The sequence below is a fragment of the Dendronephthya gigantea genome, unplaced genomic scaffold (assembly GCF_004324835.1).
Source record: "Dendronephthya gigantea isolate DGI-Jeju-01 unplaced genomic scaffold, DenGig_1.0 000000F, whole genome shotgun sequence".
Taxonomy (NCBI): domain Eukaryota; kingdom Metazoa; phylum Cnidaria; class Anthozoa; order Malacalcyonacea; family Nephtheidae; genus Dendronephthya; species Dendronephthya gigantea.
In genome coordinates this window covers 1374900-1399219 of record NW_021163010.1, presented here as the reverse complement: position 1 = coordinate 1399219, position 24320 = coordinate 1374900, and the positions used below count along the sequence as shown (strand labels likewise).

Below are 24320 nucleotides of genomic sequence, written 5' to 3'. Positions count from 1 at the left end.
GGACTGGGAAAATGTCACTTGTGAAAGTCGGTCTCGACTCTCGAAAAATATTGTACAACTCCCCCGAGAAATATTTGGAATCTTGTGGCGAGAGGTCACGCGCAACAATACGCAGACCTGGCCAAGATTTCTTTGAGTGGTATTATAGAGTGCTATCAAATTTAAAATGCTGCCTTCACATTTTAGCGCATCAAATTATGGTATCTTTGCTTGTGTTGTTATATTTGCGCTCTTATATTTCCTGGTTTATTTTGTAAGTACTGTACTAGTATACATACGCAGATTAAATTTACTACTCGGTGTACAATGTTGATGAGTAAAAAAATACTCAAGCTATAATTATTTACTTTCGTTTGAATCTTAAGAATACGAAGACACGAAATTCTAATTTGCCTGGTATTTGTTCCAAGCACCCAGAGTAAGTAATAAGTACTGTTGTAATTATGAAATTTGGCCATATAATATATTAAATTTACATTCGTTTTTCATTCGTTATGAACTTATGGTAACTGGAGACTCGTGCAGACATGAAACAGGCTTTGTTTAGACTTATAATAAATATAAATAAATATAATTTAATGTAAGATTTTGATTAACAGAGTGCATGACAGTGCAGTTTTGAAAACCCTGCATTGCATGAAGGTTGACAAATCTTTCTGTCTAATCAATATAAGTTATTTTTTATAGCAAAGGAAATTTAGAAGATATGCAGGATGCTGGAAGTCTTCATGAATTTTTAACAAATCTTCATAAAGAATATGGTCCATTAGCAAGTTTTTGGTGGGGAAAACAGCTTGTTGTATCACTGGCATCACCAAAATTGTTTGATGAAATCAAAGTACTTTTTGACAGACCAAGTAAAAAATTGCATATAAAATTGGAAATGTTTCTAGCAATTAAGGTTATATAATGGCTCATGAGTGACTCACAATGGCAGCCAATATCTTTTTTAAAAGAATAAATTTAGGATTTAATTGATGATCATGAATGACAATATAGCTTTTATTTTCAAATATGTGTATATATATATATATATATATATATATATATATATATATATATATATATATATATAAATAATTATACAGTAGCAATATACAGATGACATAATTTATAGTATCTCATGTAATCCTCACATACATCAGAAAAAAACAATGGTCTACTTTTCTATCTCTTAACTAGAATATCTATTTGAAGCTTATGTTGATTTCACTGGTCCAAGGAGTATTCAGTTTATGAATGGTGCTGAAGGTCGCAAGAGACGTCATTTGATGGATGAAGGGTTTAGTCATACAGCTGTTGCTTACTATTATGATGATTTTGTCAGGGTTTGTGGAATAAAAATTAGTAGTGACTTGACCAATGTTTGCAAGTCACAGTACAATTAACTAACATGTTTTTAGTATATAGAACCTTAATTGTGACAAAATATATTTAGAATTATTGAGTATCAAATGGAAATCTACAAGCTACAAATTAAATATATATCATATAATATTTTTTGGACAGGTTGCAACAGATGTTTCTGAGAAATGGGCATCTCAACCATCAGAACAACATATCCCTCTTGTACAAGATATGATTGCATTAAGCATGAAAGCTATTGTTCTTTCCGCTTTGGGAGATGGCATGAGAGATGAACAACAACTTCTCAAAATGTCCGAGGCTTATTCTATTGTAATTGTAATTTATAATACTATTTTACCCATAATATGCCCTTTATGCACAACTTGTTATATAATACAGTAATTCAATTAGTGTATGGCATGGTGCGCCAGCACTAAGACTACAATGTGGAATTAATCTTTTTGGACATTTCTTGGGCCCCCAGATTGATTACTGTAGTTGTTAATTAAACTTCTATATGTCCTAAAAAGAAGTTTGAAATTTAATTTGAGGTATTTTAAGCAAAAATCCCCTAATATATATTGTCTTTTATCAGGACACACGTTTTCTTTTCTCCAATCAAAGTAAATGACAGACAGACATGATAAACCATGTTAATTTCTGACAGATTATAAAAGGAAGAGTTTAATACCCTATTATACCGAGTTACTAATTATATAAAAGCAGGTTAAAACACCACATTAGTCCATTTTCTCTGACACGTGCATTTTTATGCCTAAATCAATGCATTTATGTACTTGACAGTGCTGGAGAGAGGAAGAAGAAGCATTGAAAGGAAATCTGCCAGAAGAAGGAGACGGACGCATGGAAAAGTTCGCAGAAAGTAAGAAAATAATTAGTAAAGAGAATAAAACTTAAACTAAAAGCCACTTATTCTAAAGTTTTAACCGCATATTTTAACTGACTCAACTAATCTATCAGTGCAATTAATTAAGGTGGCTCCCTACAATTTTTTGAAATATTGAAAACTTGTGGTTTTGATTTAAAATTTTAGCACAAGATTTCTTGGTAAGGAAGAGAAATTTCTCAAATATATTAACCAACACTCTAACAGTCAGAAATTGCCCATAAGCATGACGTCATTACCGTTGTTATGGTAACAATGGCGATTCAATATGGCCGACATTTTACCTATTCATGCATTTTACTCGAAAACAAGTTCGGTTACCCCAATTTTTTATTTTGTAAAAAGTTTTCTTACAAAAAAATGGAAAACATGAACCAGTTAAAAAAAATTCTATGGAGCCAAAATTATTAAAAATGAAAAAACGTAATTTTTCGTTATAGAAATTTTTTGGCTCCATAGAATTTTTTTAAACTTGCTCAAATTTCCTATTTTTTTGTAAGAAAACTTTTTATAAAATAAAAAATTGGGGTAACCGAACTTGTTTTCGAGTAAAATGCATGAATAGGTAAAATGTCGGCCATATTGAATCGCCATTGTTACCATAACAACGGTAATGACGTCATGCTTATGGGTAATTTCTGACTGTTAGAATGTTGGTTTATATATATTGGAAATTTCTTATCCCTACCAAGAAATCTCGTGCTAAAATTTTAAATCAAAACAACAAGATTTCAATATTCTTAAAACTGTAGGGAGCCACCTTAAGTTATTTAGTTTAACTTGCGTCGTAATTAAGGACCCACTGGACAATTGGTAGCGAATATTTACTTTAACAATCGTCTATTGACCATTGTGTTAGAATAGAGCCAAATGCGGTTGACCAAGCCTTGCAGATACCATTGTGTTTGTACATTGTGTACATTTCACCAATACTTTACAGTACATTGAGATTTCGTCAATTATTATTGAGATCGAGAGTATTTACGGAGGATCATAAAAGACGTTATTCGAAAAAGAAGAGACCAAAAAGATAAAAAAGATCAGATCTTTCTGGATAGCCTCATGGATGCTGATTTTATTGACGAGGAAGAGGTATGTTTTATCATGATTCCTTTTTAAAATAAAGTTTATTCATTGAACGCGAGTTACCCCACGCCAGTCTGTATGAATAGGAATAACGGAGCAACTTACTAGAATCCCGAGAAATGAACCAAATGACCTCCGTTGTATGAGTGTTCCTTCGTGTTTGATACGGGAACGTTTGTTTCTTCATAATTCAGTTGATGTTTTCGCATTTCATTCCTGCAGTTGGTAACCCAAACTATGACGTTCTGGGTTGGAGGTTTTCATACAACTGGAAACAGTAAGTGAAAATATTATCGCAGCTCATTTGAAAAATCATATTAGTTTCATAGGAGCTTCTTTGTGAAAGTTTACCACATTTTTACTATTTTTTCACTCTTCACTGTTCACTCTTCATATCCTTTTTCGCTTGCTTGTGTATAGCGTTGGCGTGGTGTTTGTATTTTTTGGCTACACACGAAGAAGTCCAAGAAAAACTGTATCAGGAATTTGTTGATGTTTTGGGAGAGGAAACAATTACAGCGCAGATTTTACCGCAATTGAAGTAAGAAGTTCGTAGTCTTCAATCTGATCCAAAACATGGAAAAACGTACTGTTCATAACAAAATTTTCCAAATAGAAGGATTCCAGCAAAAAAACAGAACTGCTTAAAACATTTATTCTCTTTTGTCCAAATAATGAACGAACTTGGCCTTGGGGTGGATGTGATACCCCAAGATACCCCTATATACCCCATTCTCGGCAGTACAAATTTCTTGCATGGAAAAAATTCTTCTTTGTTCTGCTGTGATGATTATCATATCAGATATTGTGGATAGATAATACAAATATTCCTCGACACAACAGATTCTGCAGGCAAGTGACTGATGAAACAATGAGGTGTTCTGTTCTTGCCCCTTGGGCTGCCAGATATGCAGACTATGATATACAAATTGGAGAGCACGTTATACCAAAACAGGTAAAATGGTCCGTAGCTTCAGAAACGCATGGTAAATTAACTCACCTTCTCTACACTGTCAGGGTGTTTTGTTGAAGAGAAGTTTGTTAACCAAACCAAACATTTCATTTCCTAATTATTTGTTTGTGGTTATAAGTCGTCGTTTCATATTCACTGTGCTGCTCTAGGTCTCGTTTGATAAATGCAATGTATAGTTATCATATGCTAATGCTTTACCATTATTTTAGACACCTATGATTATCGCTCTTGGTGTCGTTCTCAAAGATGAAGATGTATGGCCTGACCCAGACAAGTACGATAATAAAACTGTGCTCTATTATTACACACTGGTATATAGCCAAATTTTTAGAAAATACTGATAATATTTCACTTTGACCAATTTACCGGATAAATCCCAAACTGAAACATATATATTGTTATTGGTATTTCCGACATGAGTTTTAGATTGACGTTTTTCGCTCAACTGCAAACGATGGCTTGCATGCAGCATGCAGTACAACTTTTGCTATTTGACGTTTGTGATCCGCGGTTTTAACCTCGTTTAGTGTTTACCTCATGCAGTGTCGATCTTATCGTTTCAATTTTAGTCGCGTTTCACGTAGAAACTAGTGCCAGAATGAATAATTGATATCAAAATATTGTTTCTGACAATTTTCTAGCTCGTTAGCAATACGAGGACGGTACACTGATTTTTGCAAAGAATGCTGCTAAAATTGATTATCGCTTCGTAGCCGTAGACTTTGTCAGTGAAGTTAGATGTCAATAAAGTTTAGTTTTGCTGTAACCAAAAGTACCAATATTCACCGAATATAGTTTAGGTTTACATTACCTCGGCATTTCTCGACCATGGTTACGTTGAGTCATTTACCATCGCATCTATTACAGGTTTGATCCGGAGCGTTTCAATGCCGAAGAAACAAAAAAGCGCCATCCAATGGCTTTTCAACCTTTTGGCTTCGCTGGCAAACGTAAATGTCCTGGTTATCGTTTTTCCTACGCTGAAGTTGCAGTGGTCCTATCTGTTTTACTCCGTCGTTTCAAAATTCACTTGGTTGAAGGTCAAGTTGTTGAACCCGAGCACATGTTAGTGACTAAGCCCAAGGCAGAAATCTGGATCACTGTAACAAAACGATAGAATATCCCATTGAACTAAACACCATAACAAAGTTTTTTTACAATAGTTGTAAGTAGAGACTAAAGACAAATGAAGACGAAATAGAATCCGTATACGGTGAAAGTAGATTAGAGACTCAAGTAGAGATTGTCCTAAATTTGACACTAAACAAAAATTGACTCTCAATTACAATTTCAGAGGAAATGCTTTGTAAAGAGAGAAGATTATGAATCCAGCACTGTAATGTTTATAATATTGAGCTCATAAAAGTGACGCTATTGTTAGTAATTTTTGCGTTCCGTCTACAATTTGATACAGATAAGGAAGGGCAAGTAATTTACCAGAGTTGAAAAGTGAAAAGAGCGAAGTGTTGTAAAATGCGAAACATAGTAGCCTATATAGCGAAGTTTGCAAAGATGTTTGACACACGAAAATTTTTACCATTTTCGGCCTGAATTTCTACGGCCCATGGTTACTCTAATTCTAATTAGCTGATTTTTTCATAGCCTGTTGCACTTCCTTGTCTATATCGAAAGGTAGTCAATAGGCTAATTTTTTCACTAAATAACTGGTTACTGCTATTTTCTAATACAACCCCCGTTACCCGTCTGATCATTATTACATTTATCCACTCCTTCAGATCCTTCAAATGAAGGAAATAATTATAAAAATATAAAAAAGGATTCACCGAAAATTCATATATTGCTTTGGCATCAGTGCTATCCGCGGTTTTTGACGATGTACAACCGGCACTTTGTACCTATCGAAATTCTATAAAAACTTCCGGTAATCCGGTTGTACCTCTGGCATTTCCATAGCGCATTCACATGTAATGCTACGTTGCTTTGATGCATATTGCAGATCAATTTTCATTTAACTGATTTTCCAGTGTGTCAAAATTTAAAATGCTGCCTTCACATTTTAGCGTATTAGATTTTGGTATCTTTGCCTGTGTTGTTATATTTGCCCTTTTGTTGGCACTATTTTTCCTGCTCGATTTTGTAAGTATTTCCTATTTGTGCCATTTAACAATAATATATGTCTAAAAATTAAAGAAAATGTGATTGAAAACTATCATCTCTTTTAAAATATATAGAATGCAAAGACACGAAGTTCTAATTTGCCCGGTATTGACTCTACAGATCCAGAGTAAGTATTGTGTATGCAAAATCAATGAGGTTTGTTTAAATTAGAACAAGATTTTGGTATCAGAATAAGTAAACTCAGGAAGTGCTTTTTTCTCAAAGTGCTAATTAACCTTCTGTGATGATATGATATGAATTTTAACCATAGATGTATGCAGGACAAAATATAAAAAGATTTTTCTCAATATATGAGCAAGTCAAAATATAAATAATGGATGGTTTGAATCAGGGTTATTATTAGGGATAACGGTTGTGTATCAAGTAAGGGTAAAAAATTTTGCATGGGAATAAGATAGAGGTTTTTTTTATGCTTCACCTAAACAAATTTACCTTTTTTATATGACCAATTAGACCTTCATCAAATTAAGTGTTTCTATATGTACAAAATTTATATTATATAGCAAAGGAAATTTTGACGATATTCAGGATGCTGGAAGTCTTCATGAATTTTTAACGAATCTTCATGAAGAATATGGCCCATTAGCAAGTTTTTGGTGGGGAAAACAGCTTGTTGTCTCATTGGCATCACCAAAAATGTTTGATGAAGTCAAAGCACTTTTTGACAGACCAAGTAAGTACAATATTATAGAACTTGAAGTATTTCTAGCAATTTGATTCGTTGATGGACTAATGGTTTGATTGGTTCTCTGTTTCTAGAACTTCTATTTGAAGCTTTTTCTGATTTAATTGGTAACAAGAGTATTCAATATGCCAATGGTGCTGAAGGTCGCAAGAGACGTCATTTGATGGATGAAGGGTTTAGTCATACAGCTGTTGCTTACTATTATGATGATTTTGTCAAGGTTTGTACCTATCTCAAAGGCAGAAGGTTATTGTCACCTTTTGATCGTCTGACGTTTGCAAGTCAATGGTACCAAATCACCACTGGATCATTGAATAAAATTTGTAATCATGCAAAATTTTCTGCGCAGGTTGCTACAGAACTTTCTGAAAAATGGGCATCTCAACCATCAGACCAACATATTCCTCTCTCCCAACATATGATTGCATTAAGCATGAAAGCTATTGGTCTTGCAGCTTTGGGAAATGGAATGAAAGATGAACAACAGCTTCTCAAAATGTCCAAGGCTTATCATGTTGTGAGTAATTAGCAATGAGTTCTGTTTATGCTGCTGTTATACTGACTCAGGCAAGAGAGTTGTCTCTCAGACTCTGCAATTTCCGAGGAGATAATGTAATAAAGAGTTAAAGTTTAATTCATCAACAAGTTGATTTCAAATGTACTTATGTACCTGACAGTGCTGGCAAGAGGAGGAAGATACATTGAAAGGAAATCTGCCAGAAGAAGGAGACGGACGCATGGAAAAATTTGCAGAAAGTAAGAGTGTAATTTTTTACTTTTGACTACAGAATCTGCTAAAGTGAATTCCATAAACACTGCACTTTGGCTCAAACAGGCTATTACTAAATAATTTAGCTAATTGCACTGCAACACCCATTACTTGGGACATTTGGCAGCAACACTTTTATTATTGACAAGTGAGTTAAGATGTAGCTGAAGAGCAGTATGCTTAAAGACAAGAGTAATGAGGTTAATGGTGGTGGTGTCAGGTGGTGTTTATGTTATGCCCTATGTTTCCACTTTGAATTGTCACAAGTTTATTATTATAGGCCGAGACTACTTACGGAGTATCATAAAAGACGTTATTCGAAAAAGAAGAGACCAAAAAGATAAAAAAGATCAAATCTTTCTGGATAGCCTCATGGATGCTGATTTTATTGATGAGGAAGAGGTGGGGATATTGTTTTTGACATTGTATCCAGGATTCTATCAGCAGTCAGCACTCTCAGAATTTGGCAGTTTTTCACCGTTACGAACTCACCTACACGCAAACGGCATATTCTGTTGATGAGATTGGTCTCCTTTACACAGGTTATGGGAACGTTTGTTTCTTTATAATTCAGTTGATGTTTTCACATTTCATTCTTGCAGTTGACAGATCAAACTATTACGTTCTTGATTGGAGGTTTTCATACAACTGGAAACAGTAAGTAAAAATATTATATTATTCCAGTATAATAAAAAAATCAAGTTCATTATTTTTTCTTCGTATGTATCACTTTTCATGTTTTTGCTCATTTTTTTACTTTCCTTTCATAAACTCGTACGTTTTGTAAACTCATTTTGGAATCGCTTGCTTGTGTAGCGTTGGCGTGGTGTTTGTATTTTCTGGCTACACATGAAGAAGTCCAAGAAAAACTGTATCAGGAATTTGTTGATGTTTTGGGAGAGGAAACGATTACAGCGCAGATTTTACCGCAATTGAAGTAAGAGTTTCAAGTCTTCATTCAGGGAAGCTAAAATTTATTGTTCATTTCACTATTCATGTAGTTTTGTTTTATTCCTTTCGCTACATGGCTGTTAACCTTGGCTTTTAGAAGGATGTTGAGTTAAGCTTAATTTTGGAACAAAATTTGGGTGGGGTGTCGCCACACCCCATAACCCTTCCACATTACTGCTCTACTATATATATATTCTCGTTGTTCACCCTGTGATATTCATATATCAGACTTGATATTGTGCATGGTATGTCCAAAGATATTACTAATAGCCTCGACACAACAGATTCTGCAGGCAAGTGACTGATGAAACAATGAGGTGTTCTGCTCTTGCTCCTTGGGCTGCCAGATATGCAGACTATGATATACAAATTGGAGAGCACGTTATACCAAAACAGGTATTGTTTCATCATTGATGCTACCCCGGAACTTGATTGTTTACAATGTACAGCCGGGTTGGTTTAACATTTCTTATAATTTTAGACTCCTATCATTACTGCCCTTGGTGTCGTTCTTAAAGATGAAGATGTATGGCCTGACCCAGACAAGTACGAAATATATACTTCAATAATAAAATATACTATACAAAGGTGTATGTACGTGAACAAAGTTCTATACTTTGACATGAAAACAACCATTTAGCCAAATTTTAAAAAGGGAGCACGATGGCGGTTTTGATCTTTTGATTACCCGTGTGGATAAATTCGACTATAATGATTTCAGAGGTTGTTTCGTGAGTATTTTAGAGTTTTGAAATTTTTTTGTTCTTTGACGTTTGCGTTTCATGGTTTCAACTTTCAACCGACCTTTCATTGCTATTTTGTCTCATTTCAAATAATTACCAATCTTATATCGCGTGCATCCAATTAATCTTGTTCGTGACAATTTTCAATACAGTACTGTACGCTGATTTTCTTTAAGATTGTTGCTGCTACGATTCAGTATATAGCAGTTAATCATTATTATATCAAAGTTTGATAGTCGCGTCCTAAAATGGTACAAGTTCACTGTGTTTCTTGTGTAAAGACGGCGTTTAGTTCTATAAAATTTTGAAGCAACTGCATGAAGCCAGCGACAATGTTTATGGTCCAAAAATAGAGAACTTTAGATTTGACTGAACATTTGGTAAAAGATTTGAGTGAAGATTTGATTTCTATTTTACTTAACATTTGATTGCATGCACTACGGCTCCCGCTACGGCTACGAACTTGGTCAACGTGGCGCAAAACACACGTGCGTATGCACACACGCCACCTGGCGCTACACGTCACGTCACGTCGGCGCCCACTTCACACCTAAAAATCTCACATCTTGTTAATCTCACAACTTATAATAAACACGTGTTCTATAAAAGTACTTCGAAAATATTTACGCTTGCCATTTCGAAAAATACACCCACAATCAAAGCCTCTCTCAAGTGTTTCAACTGTATATGTTCTCTCAAAGTTCTCTCAAGTGTTTCAGCTGTATATTTCTAAAAATAAAAGAGAAAATATCAACTCGTGTTGTTTTAAAAAACACGTGTTGAAGGCTGACAAGATTTGTTCAAAATGTGATATGGGCGAGGGTGTAATATCGCGAATATCACGTCAATATGACAAATCTCGGAGCCATTCAAATTTTCACAAAAGCGAGCTTAAAATTTAGGACTATAGTCTTATGACACGAGGTAGTATGTGTACATGTACATGTAGATGACTGCAAATTAAATGGCGGTTTTCCGAAAAGGCCAATCATAAACTTCCCTGATGAAACATTCCCTAAACCTGCACCTGAATGAAACTTTAAACCCTGCATTTGGTGTTGTTTGGCAACAGCTATCCCGGATTCAAGTAATTTGAAATACCCATGAACATTCTTTAGAAGTTAGCTGAATATTCGACTTCTAATTGTTTACTGTTCTGACACACCCTGTCTTTCGAAATGCCAAGTGTCCGCATTCCTCGACCAAAGTTATGTAGGGTTATTTACCATCGCATCTATATTACAGGTTTGATCCGGAGCGTTTCAATGCAGAGGAGATAAAAAAGCGCCATCCAATGGCTTTTCAACCTTTTGGCTTCGCTGGCAAACGTAAATGTCCTGGTTATCGTTTTTCCTACGCTGAAGTTGCAGTGGTCCTATCTGTTTTCCTGCGTCGTTTCAAAATTCACATGGTTGAAGGTCAAGTTGTTGAACCCGAGTACCGTTTAGTAACCCAGCCCAAGGAAGAAATCTGGATCACAGTAACAGAACGATAGAATATCTTATTGTCATGCATGTTTCGCGAATAACAGTGCAGGATATTAAAAATATAGCTACTGTAAAATTATCGTTATAAGTGAGCATAATTTAGTGTATAATTTAAAGCTCCAAAATCCAAATTAGTCACTAAAATAGCTATTAACAATGAACTCAAAATTATAATAGTTTTTTCCGTTGCATGTTATTCAGACAAAATAAATTTAAGAAAGAATCCCTAGACTGAATGTAAAGGACTCAAACAGGTTGTCCTGAATTTGACACAAAGACGAAATTTGTTTCTTTGTTTGAGAAACGAGGAAAAGAATGCATAAATTGATTTTTGTATTTTGTATGTAGCTATCCAATTAATAAAAAATTCAGGATTATTATTGTGTTAATCATGTCAAATAAAACGTGTGTTTAGATTTAGTATTTAAAATACAATGAAATTGCTTCGATCACTGTGTGAATTTATTCATTGCATGGTTTGCAGTTTATATAGTGAATATAAGAGACTCATTTAACGCACTAGCGTTCGTTAAAGACGTGACTAACATATACGGGTTAACGATGAGTGGGATTTCAGTGCTACTAGCTAGTCAAATGTGGAACGTTATGCGCCACAAGGTATGAAATGATATCGATATTCAAATCATGCAACACGCAAGACGTTCAGATTTTAAATAGGATTTTTAAAAGGAATTAAACAGTTTAGTCAAGGTAGATTCGATCTTAGATAAACTTTAATAAGAGTAAAAATAAAATACAAAGATTTTGAACCTGCACGGCCTCATAGTGACTGACTAAACAGTTGCTCAAGATAATCAGATTAATATCCATACTTGCCTAAACCTTTTGTTAGTACTTTTTATATATAAGTTTATAAACCTGCGTTTTAACAATAGACATTATATATTTATGAGACACACTGACGCCTTTCCTGCAGACAAATACCAAGGTTAGGCTTACGAAGTCCATTTTAGAAAGTTATGTGCTAAAGGTATGTATATCAGTATGAAACCTTTTTATTATACTATACATATAGCATGCATGCGAATACCTTATGAGTCACATGCACTCACCCTAGTTCATCCTATTTTTGGAATGAATGCAAGGGCAACTGTAATGTTGTAAAAGTCTTTTAGTAATGTTGTAAAAGTCTTTTAGTAATGTTGTAAAAGTTTTTAAATTATGGGGCTGTATATATAGCATATGTATATGTATATGCAACTTCTAGAAATGTAATGACTGTTGCTACTTCATCATTAAATTATAATAATTATGTGATTTGCTGATTCTTATAAAATATGTTATAATATATATGTTATATACTATAGTTTTAAAATTGCGTTTGTAAGCTGTAAGCAATTTAAATCTATGTTTTGTTTTTCTCCGGACAAGAAATCATAAAAATTCCAAAAGAACTGATTTATAAAAGCAATTCTTTCACTAAATATATTTCCTGCAATTATATTTTTTCGTATAATTCATGGCGAATATTATCCAAAGTCAAAGAATATCTTTCAATTGAAATTTGGGAGTTTTTAATAGTGCATGAACCTTTCTAAGATAGGGTTGTTTTCTTACACTGCATTGTTCTCTGCATCTTTCATTCAATAAAACCGAATGTTATTATGTAATATTATAGTTCCATACAAAGGTTCCGATCAATTGATTTCTCGAGGATTCCTTCATTATATATATAATATTTCAGTCAGTATCTGAGTATATAGTAACTTATAAAAATTACTAATTCAAGTGTAATTGAGTCAAGAAGGTTTTTCTTACTTTGAAATTTTAACCAGTTTACTCATATGTGTATTGATCATTGTACTTTCATTTGCTAATGTTAATGAATAGACGCCTATGCTGGAAGCGTTGGCGTCACATCTTAATGATTTTTACAATCGCATTGTGACGTTTATAATAAGAGAGACATAATTGCAAAGAAGTTTTGTTCAAAGAAAGGTCAAGTTACAAGGAAACCGCTTGAATCCTCCGACCACAGAAAATACGTATATTTTCAGTAATTCCAAAGGAACCGGAAAACTAAATGCATGCCATAGTCCTTACTTGCGAAGTGTCATTCAGTAGTGAGAGTTTAGCTTTGTCCTTTCACTCATTTGAGGCTTCATTTTAGCCCGCTTATTCCACAAGTATGACAAAGCGTTTTAGAGAAACCTCTCACAGAGAATGATGTTAATTTGAACAACGGATATGCAAAAGCCCTCAATGCATGGTATGAAAATGCCATAGTCAGGCATGCAGGCAGGCTGATATGGTATATACTGATTTTGATATCATCAGTATTCGAATAGTCCAGTCAAGGATCGAGTGGCCATTTTGGATGGGGAAATTGTGTTAAAAGGCGCATAGCTAACACTGAACTAGTGACATGTAATATGGCAAGAGAAGGATGTTTTGCATTAATCGATTATTCTAATTCTTCATCTACCGGTATAACACGGATAACTATAAGAAATTACAAAAATTTAAATATTCTATATATGATATTATTAAATTGAAAAAAAATAATGCAAATAAAATCTATGAAATTTCGTGTGGTGTAAACGCTAAGAAAAATATATAAAGCCAGGCTAACTCTTAATTATAGATAATTTCTAATATTTTATTGTATATTACAACTAGCTATATACATATAGGAAGTGGTAATTTTGAGACAATTCAGGAAGTACTATATAAGGCCTTGACCGCATGGTTGGAAGCTAAGCACAAAAAGACTTTGTTACCTGATTACACTGAATTAATTTCGTTTTGAGTCTATTATATGCCCTTACTGCGTGGATCAATGCATGCATGTATGACTACATATATATTCAGTATTATGTTTATAAACGCCAACGCTTCAATAATTATATGATATGTAAATTTTTATCATGTGGCAGATGAAAATCTGCTCAGACTGTTCTTACATTTATGGTTGGTTACATTTATCTTCAAAGGTAATGAACAATATAATTAGTGATTATATAGTGTGACTATACGAGTCTATAGCGCTCAAAGTTTTTCCAACCAAGTTTTTACCCTGAATATTCTCTATATAGATACTGCATGTATATTATTTATATAAACAAATTTAGTTTTACCGTGCAATACAAAAAAATCCAAAAATTACGTTAAGCCGGTAATGAAAGATGAATTAAGAATTACGGCAGTTCAAATATCGGAAATAGCTACCGCATGCATGCACTTGTGTAGGCGATATGTGCGGGTGTGGTTTTCAAAAAAGACAACCATTCTTGTGGGCCACTAATTATATTGCATGGTCTTGTATCCAAATCAGAAAAAAGAAAAAATTCGTGACGAGTTTTTGGTTGACACGTCATATAAAAAACACACAGCAACTTTTAGCCAAACTCTAGGGCTATATAATATACATGCATGCAGATATGAGAAAAGAAGCAAAAAAGTATTATTCTAGTGGGTTGTATAAGTTTTTGCCTATATATAACTAAATTAATGTTTATATTATATACACGCGCTTTCTCCACTGACTGCCAAGCCAAACGTCAATTATTTCGGCATTTAATAAAACGTCTTTTAATAACTGTTTAAGTGTCAAGCCCGACATAGTTTTTGAAAGAATGACATTTTTGACGTTTTATTATGGTCAGAGAGCATAATTATACGTTATTCCTTTATTATAATATCTCCACTTCACCCACATTCTCTTGTGACTTCAAGTATCTCTGCAGACTTCCATTTATTCTGCAGCTGCACCCATTTTTTAATCTAAATTAAGAACAGCACTGAACACATAAAAAGAATTGTCGTTTTGTTTCGTTGACATATCAGCCAAAACTGTTATTGAATTCAGATAAAGAAAGAGAAATTGAGAAGGAATATTGGAAAGATGTTCAAGGTATTGTAATATTACACTTATAAATTTACAAATACATTGACAATCATTTACCAAATTGAGCTTGGCAATGCATAAAAACACATTTTTACTTGACGTTTAAAAGAAAGGAGTCCGAAGTGCTTCATACCGAATGCCAATGAAGAAAATTTTCATCGAAGATACTTTCATTTAAATTAGTGTCAACTTAGCTGTAAGACGCAGAAATGAAGTTAAACCGGCTTATAAATTTCTCATATAGCTATAGACCAAATGAAAAAAGTTCATTGAGCGGAAGATGTTGTCATAAGGCAATGAATTTAACCGGAAAAATTCGTATTTATACAAGGCACTGGAAGTCGATTGCTTTCGTGTACGTTATCGAATAGTGGCCGTGTGTAAGAAGACTGTATATAAACTATGTATATATGCAGCCAAGATATAGCCGAAATAACATTATCCAGACCAAGTAATTTAAATTATTTGGCCGCGGTTTTGTCGAAAAGTAGCTATACAACAAACGACTTCTTATAGTTACAAATACGTTACGATTCAGTTATTTTTCAGGTTATTCAGTTTATGTCAGAAGAAGCTGTTTTTTTGAAGAAATAGCATGCTCATGACCACTTTCAACTTCCTATAACATTAGCGCGGAACAAAATCAACACGGTTCTTGTCAGAAGTCTTTATAAAAAACATGCATGTATATAGTATTGCTATTTTTCCTCTATTTTTTATATGCAGGAACACAATTAATATGTTAATGAGATGACATTCAGTCACAGTGCATGTCCCATTTATACAACTTCATTTATCATTTAAGCATAACTCATACTTATCATATATCAAAACAAAGTAGTCCTTTTCAACAGATACTTTGAGCAAATGTTCATTTGGGTAACTCACTGCCTTTTTCCATATGTGCGACGGTTAAAAATATTTCTAAGATTGCAAGAAAGTAGCACACAAACAGCGCCAATCAATACGTCGATACTTTCTGGAGTTCTCTAAATTTCAACGATCCATTATCGTGTCAATTGTAATGTTTCAATTCATTTCACTTAAGACGTTGAGTAGAAATTAAAAAAACAACATTTCACTTTCCTTAACTGAAAAATATCAGTATACATCTGTCAAAGTAGCTACTTTGACAGATGAACTGCATGATAACAATTTACAGCAGAAATGTTTTATTCACTAATTCACCGTTTACAACATACATATATGTTAATTATAATATAGTAACGTTAATAAATATATTGAAAGTTAACCACACAGAAACTATATGTGAGATACGCTTTATATATTTAGGTCTTGCTGATCATTACTGCATGCTTCCTATCGGCAGATGCAAGAAAACTCGACCTTTTTGGGGATGATAACAACGACAAAAATATCATGTATGTATATTTGGAATAATCTTTGGTATATAACCATACAGGCTTTGTCTATATCTGAGCACTAGTAGCCTAGTGCATGTACATATAGATCGATCTGTACACGCATATAGAGGATTCTGGAGGTTTAACAACCGCCCTTCCCACGTCCTACATGAACACAATAAAAGCAGCTGGTGCAAGTCAAACAAAGCCCAACAACATTCACTTGGTCATTTCATACTCATGCATTATTGATTTGATAATTTGTAAATTTACACGGCTTTTTCGACAAAGTATTATAACAAGTCATGTAGCATGGCGTTCCTACTTTCACCGAAAAACCATTTGATACCTGTTTTATAAAAATCTGCATTTAAACAATGGCACATTTAATACCTTGGTAAATGCAAGTCAATGAATCGTTGCATACACTGTATATGGTTTCTTAGCTAAACATTATATTTTAGTGACGACGTTGGAAAAAGATCGTATAAACCAATACAAGTTTGTCGAGATCTTCGAGAAGAAAAACTGGTCGAAACTAGCACTCTTGTCAACAGTGCTGGCTATTTACATCCTCCCAAAATCCTGACAGTAAGCTGTTCTAAAGAACAAGGGGATGCAACAGGAGTAAAAGATCCAAGCATCATTTGTCAAACCAAAACGAAAACTTTGGAAGTTGTTGAATATGATGACGAAGGGACACTAATTAGACCGCATCAGGTCGACGTCTCTGTGGACTGTGTTGCTTATAAAATTTAGTGCATTTAGTAAATGAATACATGCAATGACTGACATTAGAAAAATAGAAATTGCATTGAATAAATGTATATTTAACTTGTACGTCCGATAGTCAATTTCGTATTTCTATATGCTGCAGTATGTCAATCCGATGTAACTTTAAATGCATAAAAGGAGACCATGTATACCAGGCATTGTTTAAAAACTAACTCTTCGATTCCGAAAGAAGGTTTGGAAGGATCTTAGAGACAGAAAACAACTACTATATCCTCCAATTAATTCCGTTACGTTCTTCTTCATCATGCAAATTATGCAGTTTGGTTTAGTGAAAGCCAGGTTTTGTTCAGTCAAAACCAGCCATGCTTGCGATATACGAAATCTGGTCTTTTACGATATACGAAATATTTGGCCTGTTGAGTTTCAATTATATGCAGTCAGGAAGAACTAATAACACTTTAGTCGGGGAATATTTCAAAGAAATTCAAAGACTTATTACATACTCATTCCGTTGAGAAACGTGTTCCTACCTTCCTGGAAACAGGCTTTTAAGGATTTGTGGTTCAAATGTGTAGGAAGTCAATATAGCTGCGGTATACGAGAATTTACCATACAGTTCATTTGGGAACAATTTCAATTAGGAAACATTTTTTTAAAACCAACGGCGTTATATATGAAATGACAATATAAGGCTTTAATTAACGACACTGTTGACAGAAAGCGTTTTATTGATGGCAAATGCATGTCTCATGTAGTTAAAAATCATTCACCTATATATTGTCTCACAAGTAAGGGGAACACCTCCAATATTCATAACGCATCATGTCGACCCAATCAATTACTGTTCTTGGATTGGCCGCATTTGTTTCTTTGATTGCTATGATCGGTACATATCTATATGCATGCATGTTTTTGTATTCTTGAGGTCGAAACTTCGAGAAGTGTTATTGTCTATTTTATAGCCGAATACCAATATATGAAGTGGAACTGTTTATAGGGACATGTGCCATAGCTAAAGATATTGGAAGTTGAAGCAAGGAGACCATTCGTTGATTAAAACTTCAAAAGTGCAGTATTCTTTTCCTTAATGACAATATAGTCCGATGCGACACTCTTAAATTTTAGACAAGGGGTCTGCATGCTTGTGTGCAAATTCAAGTATATATGTTTATAAACACTAATATATTTGCCTATATGCTTTAATTACAATATGTAAATGTTTCGCGGCGTGCAGATGAAAACTGAAGGTTTTTGCTTAATGTCAATAAGTTAAGGTCAAGTTATACAAACTCTAGATAAAAGGGCATGCATCTGCACGCGTGACTGATAAGAATTATATTGTGGCATTCATCGTATAATAATATATTGAAATTATGTCGATGAAGTCATTTCAACTCTTTGTTCTCCATTAAACTCCTTCAAAGCCTTACAAAACGAGAAAGAAAGTAGCCGGAAACTTAACCACCCCATGCATGCAGTTTAAATAGATGTTGTGCAGAAATGACACTATACTGATAGTATCAGTACTATATAGCTGCTAAAAACGTTTTGACGTTATTATTTATGGGTCATTAATGTGCACGAAGCCTTTCATAGCCAAACAGATACTGCATGAGGATTTACAACTATTCCGTTTTTACATATAAGAACTGATTTATACATTCAGTATTTCCCAAAAGGAATCTCATTACAAAAATGATTGTATATAATTTTCGTAAGTTGAAAGAAAATTCGGCATTATTCTCTGTCGTTCATTTACAAGACTTACGATTGAATATATAAATATAATGTCTTTCTCATTTTAGGAGCATTTGTAACGTTTTATAACGGTCAGGACAGGAACTTCAATTATACTCGAACATAAATATTTTTGCATAATTATTTAAAATGGCAGAAACCCGCCCACATTTTCTAGCATTTCAAGGATTCTGCCAGACTGGGCGTTTAACTCTCAGCTGCACCCAACAGGAATCTATTTTAAGTATGACTATATCATCGCGGTGTGAATGGTATAAAAAGGATGGGCGTTTGATTTTGTTATTATAAGAAGAAGTCTGCATTTGAATGCTGTTGAAGAAACAAGCAAAGTTTATACAGAAACTGTAAGAAAGAATGTACAAGGTATCATAGTTTATATACAATACAACTTGTAAATTCTTCATATAGCTTGCATGAATGTATATAGGACATTGTCCCCTGGGCCGTACCCATCTGATCTCTTCGGACCTATTCTTGTAATAATGTAATCAGTTTGGCGTTAATAAAACTCGTCAACTACAGCAACATTGAGCCACAATCAAGACTAACAAAGTTGTTTTGAACAGTTGAAGTCAGAGTCATCTTTTCTTTCGACAATTGCGAATTAATGTCGCCTAATTAACAAAATGTTGTTTTGTGAATGTGTAAAATAAATTAACTATAAAACTGAAGTTATCAGTATAAATAATAATGATTTTAATGCATCCTCTAAACAAAGAATCCTTTTGTCGAATGCATCATTTCCTCCTGAGTTTCAAGGCAAGCCAGAGCAATATAATGGGGCATCCTGAGGATGTTTAATCTAAATTAAAACATCACGTAACTCTCAACAGGAAGAGTCAAAGGAAGTTTACAGTCAGTGTGTTTCATATAAATTTTTTTGAATATGGATTTTGTGTTTTGTAGGACTAGGTTAAGTATATATATATATATATATATATATATATATATATATATATATATATATATATATATATATATATATATATATACATGCAGGGCGCTTGTTGAGAATGCACTTACATGTTTTTTTGAGATATTTTACTTGGAACGTTAGCTTTATATGTATACTTATCTATTATATTATATTTATAGCTACATTTTTTCTTAGGTTTTTCTGCTCGCTTTTGCATGCCTCATATTGGCTGAAGCACGAAGATTCGAAAAAATTTGGTCACGAAACGACAGGGGAGAAAACTTCGTGTGGGTATTTTATTAAAGTCAACGACAACATGCACCCGCACTTATCATGTCCTGAATGATCATAAGTTTATATACGAGCCGTCTTTCTTTTCTTAATTTCATTATATGAAACCTACATATATGTGTATAGGATGATGTCCCTCAACTTTCGAAAACATAAAACATGTTGCCAGAACTAAATGGATTGAAATGGCCGCGTGAATGCATGCACATGCAGCCAAACAAGAATGATTTGGCAGCGGCCGAAAAGCGTGCAATTTTCGATCACGGGTCATACACACAAGGAAGACAAAAAGACGTTTATTCATACACAGTTCTAACTCTATACATATTCAGTATCGATTTAGGGTGTTGTGAAACAGAAAATATGTTTTATAAAATAAATTATACGTACTTACACGACTACACAGCCGGCTCGCATCTATTTCAGACAGTTTAAATCCATTGAAAAGTCATATTATTGCATATTGACTGCAGCAAACCATGTCGTTGGAAGCCGAAATAACTTGTGATTGAGGGGCACAGCCCTGCGCTTCAAGAAGTATGTATATACATACACAACATCGTGCCGGCCAGATAATTTCAAACTTAAGCACATGAACGAACAAGTACCATTACAAGTGAGGTACCATGGCAAGTACCATTACATTAATTAGTGCATTATACAGGGTGTGTGCACAGAAAAGCAGACCTTGGGCCGATATACTATTGTTGGCTGTTGTTTTAATTTGAATACCAGAACGCTTTGCTTTGGTGCTATGGAGCGTGAACACAATGCATGCATGGAACTGAATTTATGCATGCATGGTCATCAGCAGAGGATGATTACCCGGCGCGTATTAGCGACGATTGCTCAAATTGCGTAAAATTCATAACATTATATTCGTGGTGCAGCGTTTCCCGACCTCCCTAAAATTGGAGCGTTTTTAGCCGTGTATTAGCTACATCCATACTGAGTTTGGGTATAACCTTATCTTAAATGAAAACTTTTTGTTAAAAGTTCACTAAACATTATGGTTTCAGGAACAAGAGATTGTTTGGACCAATACAAGTTTGTCGAGATCTTCAAGAAGAAAAAGTGGTCAAAACTAGCACTTTGGTCAACAGTGCTGGCAATTTACATCCTCCCAAAATTCTGACAGTACGCTGTAGAAAAGAGGACGGAATTGCAAGAGGAGTAAATGATCCAAGCATTATTTGTAAAACGAAAACGAAATCATTTGAAGTGGTTGAATATGATGACCAAGGGACATTAATTACACCGCACACTGTTGACGTCCCTGTGGACTGTATTGCTTATAAAATTGTGTAAATAGAAAAAGAAAAGACAATAAGTATATAGAAATTGCTTTAATAGACAATTTTGTTGTAGATTTAATAGAAAAAGTGTGTTCCATGCAGGTTGCAAAAGTAATCGTTTCATTGAGATTCTTGAATAAATAACAACAGTTCCGTTTATTGCTTATAGTTATTCTTCATAAGTAAAGATGGGGCATTGAATAATTCTTTGGATTATAAGTTTTGAACCAAGCCGGTTGACGTCTGGGGGGTGCAAGAAAACTGCATGATATATTCATAAATCCTCAGGTTATTCTTTACTTCTATCATCTTCGACTTGAATTAGCATCATGTTTTAAAATGAAAAGTCTGTTCTACACAGTAGTCTGTACTGTCATTCGTATATAATTATTTCTGTTTCTGCGAGGAACAGACAGAGAAGATAATTATTGCTTCGTATCTTTTTGCATTTCTTCCAGTTTTGCTAAAATTTCCTCATCGTTGTTGTCCGTAAATAGTTTAAGCATTTCAATTTCTAAAAAGTGCATCTTTCCTGGAATGACAAGGGAGTGTAGAGGTGATCCAATATCAGTGTCTTTCATTTTCCTCAATGTTGTGCACACGATATTTTGATCATCGCATCCCACTCGTGACAAACCAACACATAATGTATTTTCATCGTAACCTTTACAAACAAAAAATGATTGTCATTAGGCTTGCAGTAACTGCTCAACTTTTTGACACGTAGCTATATTTCTATTATCCATATCTCCCAACCAGACAGTGATTTCTTGGCAACTTAATATAATTGAGGAACATAGCACGCAATATAAATTCACAACTCACATGGCTGTTCCTGGAAGTCACGGTTTTTAAGAATTTCTAGAAGCTGATCAGCAGCTTGCTTTGCTGTCATATACCTGGGTGGTTCGAATACTTTATTCCCTCTATATAATAAATTTTACAAAATATGATCAAACATCATCAACCGAGATAGCTTAATGCTTCCTACGGCCCCTGATATTAAGTACATGCACTAAAGCTCCTCGACAGTCCTCCCCAAAACCTTGCAGCCTGAAAAAGTGCGTGTAAAACATGCGTAAGGAACGTACTGTGAAGTACGTTGCTGGGATGTTCAACAGGGGTGTAAAAGAGGTGGAACAGACGTGTGTGAAGCATGTAAAGTAGAAACATGTGTGAGGCGTTTGAATATGTTGCAAGTAACGTGCAAGGAACGTGCAAGGAAAGAACAAAGAAAGTGTAAAAATATATATATATAATTATATATATATTATATATATAATATATATATATATATATATATATATATATATATTGGATTATGGTAGAAACATGTACGGGTTTTAATTCCTACCTCATCATGTTTTCAATTGATTGTTCCTTTATTTTAATATCTACATGCATGTAAAAAGGTTATATGGTTATATCTGTTAAGATTTGACAAAGAAAACCAACCAGTGGTAGTTTCCTGGTTTCCTCTCTGTCGGTGAAAATAAAGATTTTATTTAATTATTTAATTCAAATTACCCAGAAGGCATAAGGTATGAAGTCCGTTTTTTCGATTTAAAGCAATCTTATCGTAAAAGCTGTCGGGTTTCCAGGTATCATCCCAAAATACAATAGAGACTGTCTCACCAAAGTTGTAAAGCTAAAGTAAATAGAGTTTTGAGCAGAATGTATCAACAGCAGAATGTATCTGACTGTGAAATAAATGAACGTTGCACTGGACCCACAATAAACAAATTGTCAAGTACCTGCACTACCTAGCAACTACATAATAAGCTTAATGAGAGTGCTGAAAAGTATTTTAGCCGAATCTAATAGAAAGATTTTGTTTGCTTTTATGATTAAAAATTTCTGCAATAAAATAATTTCTGTTCTGCTAAAGAAGTAATCCAACACAGTGAAAACTAAGAGACACTGCAAAATATATTTGTTTACCTGTAGTCCACAACATGCAACTGCATTCATTATAGAAGCATTATGAATAACTTTGTATGCAATTCCTTCTTTTCTTGCTCTTAATACTAAATCAGTGTGAGTTGTGGCTCTAGAATTGTTTGAAAAAATTGTGTGATGGCTTACAATGCCTGCTTGGTTATTAATGAAGTATGGTGTATAATTAGGTATAACTGGGAATTTAAAATATATAATACATATAATCAAATAAACTTTTACTAACCCAAATGGATCTCCAACAACAAGGAAAGCAACATCAAAATCTTTTGCATTCATTAAAATAGAATCTAAAAGTTTAAAAGATGAAGCAATTATAAGATGCCTGCAGGTTAATCCAACTGGGGGATCACACACAAATTGTTCCCAAGAAAGCTTTAACACATAAATTGAACATATAAATCTCAGAGCACCACAATTGATCACCTTTAGAACAGATTCCTAACATTAGTCCTAAGGCCAAGTGTTTCATAATTGTACTAGTCTATATTTACCTAAAAAGTAGTGTTTCTGTTGTTACCTGAGTTCTGCTCAACAGTTTCACGATCTGCCAGTATAACTTCTCGGCCATAAAACCTCTCCTAGAGCAATTGTGTTTGCATAGTCATACAGATATCATTTTGGAACCATAAAGAATTGTCAGAATTGGGGGGGGGGGGGAAAGAGAAGGAGAAACTGTTTAACTTCATTATTACGTACTCTATGTGATGATCTATATTTGCATGAGTTCTCTAAACATTTTTAGGAAGGATAAAATCAACAAATATTATATTCATGAAACTTACCAAAACATCTTTTCCAACTGTTAAAATAGAGGTGTAGGCCTCAAGATAAACTTCCTTTGCATTCCTAACAACTTCAACTCCTTTGACACTGATGTCTTTTGCATCACCTAGTCCTAATCCTATAAAATACAACATCCCGTCCTTCGAGTAAAATATCGTGGAGTCTATGGTGATAAAATGTTTTCCATTGCATGGGATATGTCATATGTGGGGTGGTGTGGTGGTGGTCAGTTCTGTTTCGAGAGGCACACGTGGGTAACCACGA

General features: G+C 34.1%; 4 protein-coding genes across 7 annotated transcripts; 3 read left to right on the top strand and 1 right to left on the bottom strand.

Moving 5' to 3' along the window:
* Nucleotides 1-19: 19 nt before the first annotated feature.
* On the top strand, nt 20-11491 carry LOC114517417 (cytochrome P450 20A1-like). Of its 4 annotated transcripts, XM_028537154.1 has the most exons (13): nt 20-253; nt 366-418; nt 688-857; nt 1183-1251; nt 7281-7357; nt 7487-7654; nt 7815-7893; nt 8187-8308; nt 8509-8563; nt 8723-8843; nt 9142-9253; nt 9339-9403; nt 10846-11491. In XM_028537154.1, exons 1-13 carry the CDS (start codon nt 167-169, stop codon nt 11093-11095), a joined length of 1428 nt encoding a protein of 475 aa, XP_028392955.1. In that variant the 5' UTR covers nt 20-166; the 3' UTR covers nt 11096-11491. The 4 variants fall into 4 exon arrangements, with proteins under 4 accessions (XP_028392955.1, XP_028392947.1, XP_028392938.1 ...); XM_028537146.1 differs by lacking the exons at nt 7281-7357; nt 7487-7654; nt 7815-7893; ... (3 more) ...; nt 9142-9253; nt 9339-9403 and adding exons at nt 1510-1677; nt 2152-2230; nt 3225-3346; ... (2 more) ...; nt 4184-4295; nt 4523-4587 and having other exon boundaries at nt 26-253; nt 1183-1328; XM_028537137.1 differs by lacking the exons at nt 7281-7357; nt 7487-7654; nt 7815-7893; ... (4 more) ...; nt 9339-9403; nt 10846-11491 and adding exons at nt 1510-1677; nt 2152-2230; nt 3225-3346; ... (3 more) ...; nt 4523-4587; nt 5181-5771 and having other exon boundaries at nt 30-253; nt 1183-1328.
* A 3344-nt stretch (nt 11492-14835) lies between these two features.
* LOC114522099 lies at nt 14836-17109 on the top strand. The gene is made up of 3 exons (XM_028542732.1): nt 14836-14961; nt 16249-16337; nt 16784-17109. The coding sequence occupies exons 1-3, from the start codon at nt 14953-14955 to the stop codon at nt 17076-17078; spliced, it is 393 nt and encodes a 130-aa protein (XP_028398533.1). The 5' UTR covers nt 14836-14952; the 3' UTR covers nt 17079-17109.
* Nucleotides 17110-19048: 1939 nt separating this feature from the next.
* On the top strand, nt 19049-21390 carry LOC114515730. Its single transcript, XM_028535016.1, has 3 exons — nt 19049-19175; nt 19924-19999; nt 21032-21390. Exons 1-3 carry the CDS (start codon nt 19167-19169, stop codon nt 21325-21327), a joined length of 381 nt encoding a protein of 126 aa, XP_028390817.1. The 5' UTR covers nt 19049-19166; the 3' UTR covers nt 21328-21390.
* Nucleotides 21391-21594: 204 nt separating this feature from the next.
* On the bottom strand, nt 21595-24305 carry LOC114515703 (diphthine methyl ester synthase-like). The gene is made up of 8 exons (XM_028535004.1): nt 24056-24305; nt 23791-23851; nt 23497-23560; nt 23256-23364; nt 22842-22962; nt 22669-22708; nt 22140-22240; nt 21595-21978 (listed from the first exon to the last, which is right to left on the bottom strand). Exons 1-8 carry the CDS (start codon nt 24188-24190, stop codon nt 21740-21742), a joined length of 870 nt encoding a protein of 289 aa, XP_028390805.1. The 5' UTR covers nt 24191-24305; the 3' UTR covers nt 21595-21739.
* Between the last annotated feature and the right edge of the window lie 15 nt (nt 24306-24320).